Source organism: Vipera ursinii (genome assembly GCF_947247035.1).
Source record: "Vipera ursinii genome assembly, chromosome: 8".
Classification (NCBI taxonomy): domain Eukaryota; kingdom Metazoa; phylum Chordata; class Lepidosauria; order Squamata; family Viperidae; genus Vipera; species Vipera ursinii.
Window position 1 is genome coordinate 6,236,165 of NC_139519.1, and position 11,672 is coordinate 6,247,836.

General features: G+C 41.1%; 2 protein-coding genes across 3 annotated transcripts in view; both read left to right on the forward strand.

The window, feature by feature from the left end:
* Nucleotides 1-6,447, forward strand: part of POLM (DNA polymerase mu) — a 33,628-nt gene extending 27,181 nt beyond the window's left edge. The window contains exons 14-15 of one of the 2 annotated variants that reach the window (XR_014493123.1): nucleotides 5,358-5,739; nucleotides 6,213-6,447. The gene's annotated coding sequence lies outside the window, so the exon portion shown is untranslated. Of the gene's footprint in view, nucleotides 1-5,357 lie in introns of both variants that reach the window. The other variant, XR_014493122.1, reaches the window with a different exon arrangement.
* Nucleotides 3,611-10,643, forward strand: LOC310643697 (heparan sulfate glucosamine 3-O-sulfotransferase 1-like). Its single transcript, XM_083368213.1, has 2 exons — nucleotides 3,611-3,781; nucleotides 8,289-10,643. Exon 2 carries the CDS (start codon nucleotides 8,502-8,504, stop codon nucleotides 9,435-9,437), a length of 936 nt encoding a protein of 311 aa, XP_083224339.1. The 5' UTR covers nucleotides 3,611-3,781; nucleotides 8,289-8,501; the 3' UTR covers nucleotides 9,438-10,643.
* The last annotated feature ends 1,029 nt before the right edge of the window (nucleotides 10,644-11,672 follow it).

The following is an 11,672-nucleotide window of genomic DNA, read 5'->3' on the forward strand; positions in this document are numbered from 1 at the left end:
GATCTTTCTCATTAGATCAGAGCAAGCTTGAAAACAAGTTCTAAGGAGACCTCTGCAAAAGGGCTACCCAGCCTCTGTTGCTTTTCCGTTCCATGCTTAGGACAGTTCAGGATTTGGAAAGGGGGCGGGGGCTCTTGGTGACAACATGCAGTGGGCCCCAATTCAATCTCTGCTTCTTTAGACAGGGCTGAAAAAGCCAGACTCGAACACGGCGCTATCTAACAAAATGAAATTCAGTGGTGAAAAAAGTAACGTTCTACATTTAGGCAGGAAAAATCAAATGCACAGGTATACTATACTAGGTGGTACCTTGCTCAATAGTAGTAACTGTGAGAGGGATCTCGGAGTCCTAGTAGACAATCACTTCAATATGAGCCAGCCATGTGCTGCAGCTGCCAAAAAAGCCAACACAGTGCTAGGCTGCATTAACAGAGGGATAGAATCAAGATCATGTGAAGTACTAATACCACTTTACAATGCCTTGGTAAGGCCACACCTGGAATAATGCATCCAGTTTTGGTCACCACAATGTAAAAAAGATGTTGAGACTCTAGAAAGGGTACAGAGAAGAGCAACAAAGATGACTGGGGGACTGGAGGCTAAAACATATAGGGAACGGTTGCTGGAATTGGGTATGTGTAGTTTAATGAAGAGAAGGGTGAGGGGTGACACAATAGCAGTGTTCCAATATCTCAGGGGCTGCCACAAAGAAGAGGGAGTCAAGCTCTTCTCCAAAGCACCTGAAAGCAGGACAAGAAGCAACGGATGGAAACTAGTCAAGGAGAGAAGCAAGCTAGAACTAAGGAGAAACTTCCTGACAGTTAGAACAATTAACCAGTGGAACAACCCGCCTCCAGAGATGGTGAATGCTCCAACACTGGAAGTTTTTAAGAGGAGACTGGACAGCCTTTTGCCTGAAATGGTATAGGGTTTCCTGCCTGAGCAGGGAGTTGGACTAGATGACCTCCAAGGTCCCTTCCAACTTATTATTATAGATGTGTGAATGGTTAATTCAAGTGCAGGCCAGTGTCCTTCATGTTATTGCCTTCTGACATGACACTTTCCGTATTTATGAAACCAAGTCACTGTTTTTCCCTAAGATCTGTTCCTGTCTAGTCGCTATCCTATTCCTACAGGAATAATAGCAAGAATCCTGGAAAAATGAAGTATTAGTACTGCTTTATACTGCACTGGTGAGAGCATGCTTGGAATATTGCATCCAGTTCTGATCAACACAATATAAAAAGATGTTGAGACTCTGGAAAGCGTGCACAGAGAAGCGCAACAAAGATGATTAGGGGCCTGGAGACTAAAACATGAAGAATGATTGCAGGAATTGGGTATGTCTAAACTAGAGAAAAGAAGGACCAGGGGAGAATGTTAGAAGTGTTCCAATATTTGAGGGGCTCCTACAAAGACGAGGGGGTCAAACTATTTTCCAAAGCACCAAAAGGCAAGACGAAAAACAATGGATGGAAATTGACCAAAGAGAGAAGCAACCTAGAACTAAGGGGAAAATTCCTAACAGAACAATTAACTGGTGGAACAGCTTGCCTTCAGAAGCTGAAGGTGCTCCATCACTGGAGGCTTTTAAGAAGAGACTGGACAGCCACTTGTATGGAATGGTACGGGTCGTCTACTTGAACAGGGGGTTGGACTAGAAGACCTCCAAGGACCCTTCCAACTCTGTTATTCTATGTTCTATGAGTCCATAGAAATAGAGCGCAGAAAAGAGCAACACATTTTATTAGGGGACTGGAGGCTAAAATATATGATGAACTATTGCAGGAAGTGGGTATGTCCAATCTAACTAAGAAATTAAGACTGGGGATGACATGATAGTAGTCTTCCAATATTTGAGGGGCTGTCACAGAGAAGAGGGAGTTTACCAACCTATTTTCCAAAGCACTTGAGGGCTGGACAAGAAGTTACAGGTTGAAGATCCTTATAGAGACATCCAACCTAGAGCTTCTTGACAGTGAGCAGTTTGTCTCCAGATGTTGTGGAGGTTTTTAAGAAAAGTCGGGACAGCCGTTTGTCCTGAACGGTATGCAGTCTCCTGCTTGAAGACTAGAAGACCTTCAAGGTCCCTTCCAATCTTGTTATTCTCTGTTGTATATTTGATAATGCCACCTATCTCATTATTCAAATCGATTCTGGACAGTTTACAATATCTATCTATCTATCATCTATCTATCTATCATCTATCTATCTATCTATCTATCTATCTATCTATCTATCTATCATCTATTATTTATTTTGAAATTTAAATTTTATTGAAACCTGGCCCTTCCTGGAATCAAGGTAATGCTGTTACCTTAGAGCAGGAATGTCCATCCTTGGCAACTTAATGATCTGTGGACTTCAGCTCCCAGAATTCCCCAGCCAGCCATGCTGATTTAATTTATTTAATTTTGTAATAGAGTATTTATTTATTTATTTATTTTTATTTTAATCCCATTTATATCCCGCCCTTCTCCGAAGACTCAGGGCGGCTTACAAGCTTAGCAGTAGCCTTCATTCTATGTATATGCCTGCTTATTAGGGCTTTCACACACACACCCCCAAGCGGCATTATTACAAAGTCAGCTTAATTGCCCCCAACAATCTGGGTTCCATTCTATTCCTACTGAATAGAATGGAAATGAATGGAATGGGAGTTGGAAGGGACCTTGGAGGTCTTCTAGTCCAACCCTCTGCTCAAGCAGGAGACTTTACGTTAACCGAAACCCCTCCGACCAGCGTTTTAGCAGCGTTGAAATTGTTTAGAGCTCAGCAGAAGCACTTTGTGAAACGGGATGGGCCCTTGAGGGGCTGCCTTGAACTTCTCTTCATGCTGTTCAAGGCATCCAAAGGCCCGGAGTGACGCCAGGCTGAGCTCTGGGGAGGAATTTCAGCAGGCAGATCCACGCAAGTAAGAATGCTAGTCTGACCCCTGGGGTCTCATTTAACAGGAAAAGGTGAGGCTTCCATGAATCATCTGGGGGGGAGGGGGGGGAGGGCGAGGAGGAGAAAAAGTGGGGGGGGATTCAGCACCTATGAGAATGCCGTATCTTTCATTCTTTCTGTTTGTGTGAAATTCACAGAACTGGACTAATCAGAGGTTGAGGCAAAAATGGTGCCGCAATTAACACAGAGATAGGCAACCAAGCACGGGGACCGCCAGAGGTTTCCTCTCTCTTTTGAAATTGCTGCTGCTTTTTTGTTTGCATAAACAAATAAATAAATGTTGGCCAAGGGCCAAAACTGAGCATCCTGCGATGCAGTTAAAATAAACCTGGGTGCAGTTTTGTAGAGGGAAACATTACAGAGAATTATTTGTTCTTTCTGATGTTTTCATTTATTTATTTATGTACAGGTAGTCCTCGTCCCGGGTTCACGCGATCCCCTTTTGCCACCTTCTGACCAGCAAAGTCAATGGGGGAAGCCAGATTCACTTAACAACCGTGTTACCAACTTAACAACCGCAGTGATTCACTTAGCAACGGCAGCAAGACAGGCCGTAAAATGGGGCAAGATTCCCTTAAGAAATGTCTCACGTAGCAACATAAATTTTGGGCTCAATTTCGATTGTAAGTTGAGGACTGCCTGTGTGGACCGAAACTTGAGAGCTGGAAGGCCAGTTTTTGTTTCCACCCAAAGTTGGAAAATCAAACATTTCCCTGATGTTTTGTTTAGCTAATGCAATGCAACTGAGTAGTTGTGCAATTCGGCTCAGTTCACCCGGACCCAGGAATTCTACTTGGCACTGAATCTGCCGAGCCGCAGCATCCAAGTGGAGGTTGGTTTGCCTTTGTTTGAAGGACAAAAAGTACAGCCAGCTATGCTAGGAGGCCTTGGAGCGTTAAAAAGAAAACATTACAGCTTGAAAGCAACAGGGGAGGGATGCTTCCCAGACAGCAGGGAGCCAAGTGCCATCTGAGGAAGAAACTCACAGGTGTGGCTGCTCTTATGTTCAGATTTCTCCTAACCATAACAATTGAGAGTGCAGCGTTTCTTTAATGTGAGCTTCCTAGGAATCCATTTCTCAGTCAGAGACTCCATTTTAGAGACGAGAGATAGAATCCTAGGTCTGGAAGTGACCTTGGAGGTCTTCTAGTCCAACCCCCCTGCCCAAGGCAAGAGGTCCTATCCCATCCCAGACACATGGCTGTCCAATCTTTTCTTGAAAACCTCCAGGGATGGAGCACTCACTAGCTCTTCCATTGATTAATTGTTCTCCGTTTCAGAAATTCCTCCTTAGCACCTCTGACAAGCTTCCGCCCTTGGCTTCTTGTCCTGCCCTCGGGTGGTTTGGAGAATCAATTGATCCCCTCATCTCTGTGACAGCCCCTCAAGTGCAGGAAGTCGGTAGCTATCGTGTCACCCCTAATCTTCTCTTCCTGAGACCAAACGTACTACTTCCCTTAACTGTTCATCATACAGTTTAGCCTCCAGAACCCTGGTCATCTTTGTTGCTCTTCTCTGCACTCTTTCTAGAGTCTCAGCATCTTTTTGTATCATGGCGACCAAAACTAGACTCAGCATTCCAATTGTGGTCTCACCAGCACAGTCTAAAGTGGTACCATCACTTCTCGCAATCTTGATGGTATCCCTCCTTTGATGCAGCCTAGGACTGTGTTGGTTTTTTTGGTAGCTGCAACTCACGGCTGGCTCATACTTAAGTGATTGTCCACTAGGTTCCCTAGATCCCTTTCACGGTTAACTACTGCTGAGCCAAGTCCTGCCTATTCTATATCTGCATTTATTTATTATTTATTTTAAATTTTTTATTGGTTTTCTAATCTTACAACTACATAATTGAAAAGCAACCTGGCGACTGAGTTACAATAATCCAATTACATACAAATATGATTGGGACAAATCTCAACCTAATGCAGTAAATATTTCCTCTCTTTTCCTCTTAATATACGCTGTCTCATATTTGAATTAACACAATTTTTATTCGAATAATGACATAGAAGCAACTTTCTTACATTTTATCAATACTTTTTAGTTTATATATATATCTTATTTATATTAACACTCAAATCTTTTAGACAATCAATAACCTAATGACTTTTTCCCCAGTTTTAATTTACCATTAATATTTAGATTTAACATTTAATATTGTTCATTTCCAAATAATAAATGACCCCAATTCCCTTTATCACAATTCCTCACGAAATCTGATGTTCAGGATACATTTCTTATCTATTTCCGTTCTTGCCATTTACATCAACAAATTAATAATACGGTATAATAATCTTATTTTCTAATAATTTCCAAATATCTTAAATTAGTAACCAAAATTTCTTTTATTTCAATGTTTAATATTTCATCTCTCCTCCTCTTTGTATCTACTTGTTGTGATTCAGCATCAGCCTGTGGTACTGGCAGCTGAGTCTGAAGATTCTGAAGAGGAGGATGAGGAGGGGTTTGGGGAGCCTGTGGTGTCAGAGGGAGGCTCTGATGCACTGCAGAACTCTCAGCTTGGCCCCTCCCATCATGTTCCTCATCAGACTCAGCCGTGTGAGCATGAGGTATTGGACATAGATGATTCACAGCTGGATCGATTCCGGGACACTAGGAGCAGGAGGCAATCCAGCAGAGTAGAACAGAGAAAGGCAATGAGGCAACTCGGGGAGAGGAGGAGAAGGCAATGAGAAGCCACACCTTGGGACTGCTGATAAAAGGGGAAGGTGTGGGAGGTGCTAGTTGCTGAAGGCAACCGTTTGAAGATCTTCTGCTAGAGTCCTGGTCTGTTATTCCTGTTTAACTCTTGTTTGAACTTTTGGTTTAACTCGTTTGAACTTTTGATTTCTTTGTAAATAAATTTGGTTGGGTTTTTCCAGCCTGTTGACTATAAAAAGGGGTTGTCCCTGACATTCAAACAGGGCCGGTCGTAGGCTGGAACAGAACACTACTATCTTGTATTTGAGCTAATAATTTTTATTCTTAATGCTACATAAAAACTCATTTATTACATTCTTCAATTTTCTTTAGCTTATATATTTCTTAATCACCTTTACATGACCATTATGAACAAATCAATATTCAAATTTAATTATCAATATTTGTACCTCTAAATTTTAAATGGCTATAATTTCCTTTATCTCAGTTCATATTCAAAGTACACATCTTATCTATTTAAGTCTATTCCATTTTAATTCTCATAAGTAGGCTGAAATCCCATTCTTCTTCAGTCTTATTCTAGCTTTTTTCTTTGCCAGATCGTCTTCCATGTCCGTGCTTTTGAGTCATGAAACAGATCTCCTTGTATTGTTATATTTTTTATTTGACATTGAAGATACCATCCAGTCACCATTTTTTTGAGAGGACTAGCCATTCTAGAAGGTCATCTCTTTGGTTTTCCATCTTGACGTGGTTGTCTTGAGCTGTTTGTCTTCTTTTCCATCTGTTCTTCTTGAACCTCAGGTTCCTTCTGGTTTATATAGAAAATCTTCTTTTTCCCATATTATGTTTCTTTTCTGGATTTTCCATTATCTGTATTTGCTGAGTAATTAAGTCTTCTGTCATAGTATTTAATTGTTCCACCTTTTCTGTTGCGTTCCGTATAGGTAATTCTTTAATTGTGATTAAAGTTTGGTTTTGCAAGTCTCGACTGCCTTCTTGTTTTTTTTCTGTAGTCTCTTATTTCTTCACCAGCTATAATGAGAGTTTGGAGAAATTCTTTCAACATGTAAAGAATTTGCTCCTGATCCTCCTCCATCAGAAAAGTCTCTTCCTGATTTTCTTCCATGATAGTGTGCTAGGCTAAAGGTTTTACAGTCAGGGATTTCAAAAAGAAAGTTTTTTTGTTTTTCCACAATAGTTTGGGAGCATAGCTGAGCTTCTAATGTCAAGGTTGCAGGTGTCTTATCTATTTTCTGGGCTGTCAGCCAAATCTCTTTTAGACGTTAACAGATTGAAATATCAAGTTTGGCCACAAGATGTCACCCTACCATTAGAAGCTCTCCTTTAAACCCCAAAGTTATTTTAATCTTTTCAGTTTTACTTCTGTTTTATAAAAAAAACAACAGATCTTCAGTAAAAATGAAAACGGGGAATAGAGAATAGAAAGTCTTTTTAGTCCACAAATCTTAGGAAATAAAATTCCAATTGGGATCCAATTAGATTTTTTTCCAACGTTTTAAAACTCCCCTGGGTAATCGGTCACTGCTTTTTCTAAAGGGAGGGCTGAAATCCCCCTTCCCTCTCCACAGGGGGGAAAGTACTTAAGCAGCTTATGCAGGTACAAAAGATAATTAGGGTTTAAGAGAGGTAGATCTCACCCATCTCTTGCTTTTTTCACGACTGAACTGCATCTTGTTGGATAGGGCCCAATGCTCAAGTCTGTCAAGATCCTTCTAAATCTTTTCTGTCTTCTAAATCTTAAGTGTTGACTATTCCCCTCAGCTTGGTGTCATCTGCGAATCTACCTCCATGTAGATGTAGTTTCATTGAGGACTACACCGAATGCGGTTGGTCTGCCAACTGTGACTCCATCTGGTGGTGGTACCGTCTATCTCTTGTACCTTACCAAGAAGTGGGCTCTGGTCCATTTTGTCAAATGCCTTACTGAAGTCCAAGTATACTATATCAATAGCAAACTCTAATCTGTAAAAGGAACCAACGTTCTGGGATGTGTATCCGGATTTACGCCAACCAACGTAATCCATATTTTGCTGAATTAATGTAGGAGGGGGCTGTAAAACTCTAAATAACCCCAAAGATTTTTAAAAGACAGAAAAATGCACACACTGTGCAGTGATCTAAATCAGAGTTTCTCAAACTTGGCAATGTTAAAATATGTGGACTTCAATTTCCAGAATTCCCCAGCCAGCTGGCTGAGTGCAGAATTCTGGGAGTTGGAAGTCCTCACATCTTAACGTTGACAAATTTGAAAAACACTGGCCCAGGTCTAGCTGGAGCATTGAAGCCTTGATACAGCCATCTTCCTCAAGATTTCCCCAACTCATTAAACCCAAAGCTAACTAGCATCCACATTTTAATTATTACATATTTACATTTATTAAATTTATATGCTGCCATGTCACCGATAAAGCAACTCTGGGCGGCTTGCAAAAAGATAAGAAATAAATATTAAAACACATAGTGATTTATGGTTTGCAGACTACCAATCTAGGCTAATACACTGTGCTAAACCAAATACGTGAGGATTTAGCGCAACAGGTGAATCCAACCCGTATCTGCCTGCTTAGATTTGCCTTGCATCATTGGCCTTTAGCAACAATAACAGAGTTTAAATGTACTGAGCTTTGTGGCCATATTTCTATCTTTTTCAGGGGTCAACAACTTCATCAAGCAAATATCTTTCTGCTGAAGGGCTTATCTGCATTGCTGCAAGTCTGGGCACTGGAATGTGAAATACCAGCAAGCAGCATAGTTTTCTACAGAAGGATTCCTTCCTAGCTAGAACGGTGTGTGGGGAGTCAGATCGAGGAGGCTAGAGGAAAACTGTTGCATCTGTCACTTGCCGTCTCAGAGCAGGGTCAGAAATGGCCAGAATTTGCCTGCTGCTGCTATGTCTGAAGATGTGTGAAATTTATTCACAAGAAGGACGCTGGGAGACCAACTGGAAGAGGAATGACTCCGACGTCGTGAATGAGCTGCTGGACCAGTGGAAAAGGAACAACTCTGATGCCCTGGATGAGGATTGGAAGCAACGGCTACCCAAAGGCATAATTATTGGAGTGAGGAAAGGGGGCACTCGGGCCTTGCTGGAGATGCTGAGTCTACACCCCCAAATAGCAGCTGCTCACTCCGAGATACATTTCTTCAACGTGGAAGAGAACTACCAAAAGGGATTGGATTGGTACTGCCAACAGATGCCCAATTCCCACAGCACTCAAATCACTGTGGAAAAGACGCCGGGCTATTTCTCTTCCCTTGAGGCCCCAGAGCGGATCTACGCCATGGACCGTTCCGTGAAGCTCCTTTTGATTGTGCGGGATCCCGTGGAAAGGTTGGTGTCCGATTACACTCAGATCCTCTACAACCGCAAAGCCCGGCAGAAACCGTACCAGTCCTTGGAGGAAATCCTGAAAAGGGGCCAAGAGCTGAACACCAAATACAAGGCCATGCAGCGCAGCCTCTACGCGCTACACTTGGCTCGCTGGCTGGAGTTCTTCCCTACGACGCAGATTCACGTGGTAGATGGAGGCGGCCTGATACGGCAGCCAGATTCAGAAATGCGTCACGTGGAAGAGTTTCTGGGACTGGAGCCTTACCTGGGCCCAGACAACTTTTATTTCAACGAAACAAAAGGCTTCTTTTGCCTCCAGGCCAAAGGAGAACGGCATTGCCTTGACCAATCGAAAGGCCGACCTCACCCCACCGTGGATGAATTACTGCTGGAACGACTCTGCACCTATTTCAGTCAGCACAATGAGGACTTTTTTGCCATGGTGGGACGGACTTTCAACTGGTGCTGAGTCCTGCATAGAGGCCAAGTTGAGCATTCAGTGAATATTCCACCACAAATCTCCCCATTTTTCTTTCAAATGAGCTGGAAATTAAACTCTACCGTATACCAACTCTGTTTATAGTGAAACATCCCAACCTGAAGTTGGAGGTTTTGAGATCCTTGGGGAACCACTTGAGGCAAAAAACAACTTTTTGATAAGTGTTTTAACTTTTCTAGCAATCCCAACAGGTGAAGTTATGCCCTTTATGGTTATGTTCCCCCAAAAAACTTTAGTTTAAGCTATAGGATGTAGATCCACTGTTCTTCCTGAAACTCTGGTATTTAATGGGCCATTCAAAAGCAATGTTGTTGATGTATGTCCCCATATTCCTATAAACAGCTTGCAAGAATTGAATTTAGCTTCTCTTTTCTAGCCAACAGTGCGTTGACTCGAACACTGTAAACCACGGGTGTCAAACTCACCACGTCATGTGACGTGTTGCGACATATCGCAACTCTTTTTTGCATTGCTGGCAATGGGGTGGGCACAAGCTTCGGTATGAGGAAACCGGCCCACAGACTGGCAGTTTGACACCCCTGCTGTAAACTAAGCTGTTTGTATGCCTATTTAGCTTATACAGTTCTTACTGGTAGGGACCCCAGAGTGCCAGGTAAGACTTTTGGCATGAGAAATAATTTAATTAGAATTTGAAATCAGGCCCTTCTTCTCAGTGGCCTTTCTGTCCAAGAGACACTGGCACTTTGATTGTAGGCCTCTAGTATTTCTTTCGATTAACATCTAAGAAATGCATAACTTAAATTAATCCTGGAACCAACAGATATTCCATTAAACTCACATCCATTTCAGTTATCTGCCTAAAATATGGCCAAGTAACAATAACATTCAGGTCTTAGCAACGAGAACATTAATTTTCTGCACTGTGATTGATGCATTAAACAGTCTGGAAATTAGTTGTTTTCAACTCCTGACAAGAATAACCTTTCACTCCAATCAATCCTTTCTCTTTTATTTATCTCTTAGAAAACAACCTCTTTCATTAGCAAAGCATTGTTGACATTGTTAATCCATCAGCAAAAATAAAGTTATAGCATCTTCAGTATGGAAGTTCCAATTCCTAGAATGCTGAGCCTTTAGTAACAGGAGCCTTGACTGTTCTGTGGCTAGCAGTCCAGGTTATCAATTACACAAAGAGTTATATTAATTATTGTTCCTAAGAAAAGAAACACCCTACTCCTACTATAGCAGGAGTGGGGAAAAACTATAGCAAATTCAAAGATCTACTTTGTTATATAAATATTGCCTTGTTAGGACAGTATTTTATTAGATTACCATGGAATCAGCAAATGTAACGCAAAGTCCCAGTCCATATCCAAATTGGCCATTGCCGCTACCTTCCCTAAATAATTTCATGTCAGTTTTAACATATGTAGCATTTCGAAAGCTATTTTAATAAGGACAAAGTTCAAAATTACTTACAATGCATAGGAATATAGTGAATAGTACTTAAAAATACAAATAGCTGTCCACACTGATAGGAATGGAGAAACAACCAAAACCCTATTTGACCTCCTTCAGTCCAAAATTCTTAACAATAATCTAAAGACTACAAGTCCTTCTAGCTTTAAATTACTAATCTAAAGTTACTAATTACTAATCAAGAGTAATCCTGGAATTATAATTGAGATAAAATTTATACAAATTAATTTGAGAACAGCTATAGGTAAGCCAGGCATTTGGAGATTTGAGACCATTATGTTTAATCAGCGACATGGTGTAAAGCAGTTCCGAAAATTAATAGTGGAAAGAAACACTGGTTCTTGTTTAGAAGGGTACCAAAGTGGCAACATTTCCAGTTGTAACCAAGGCAGCATTGCTGATTTAGTATTTTGTTACAGATGTGTTTGTCAGAAAATAACAACTGAAATAAAAGCAAGTGTGCTGGTTCAATAATATAGCAGTATTCACTGCAAAGCCACCAACTTCAGTGAGGTTATCAGCCATGAGCAGCAAAATTCAGGACGGGCATCTTTGCTAATACGACACTGCAACACTTTCCATGCTTGTGCAGTGTAGGAATTTAGAGAAAAGATTTTAGGCAAAAAGATTTTTTTTTTCAAAAAAAAAAAGTTGTATTGTTAAAATTCATAAAAGTTATTTTAAGTGACATTAAAATCTGGACTTTGATCTCTGTGTTAATAAGTAAGAGTAAACAAAGTTAACCATGAATGTGGCTATATCCAA

Coding starts and splice junctions, on each gene's coding strand:
- LOC310643697 (XM_083368213.1), top strand. CDS start 8,502: ATGGCCAGAATTTGCCTGCTGCTGCTATGTCTGAAGATGTGTGAAATT.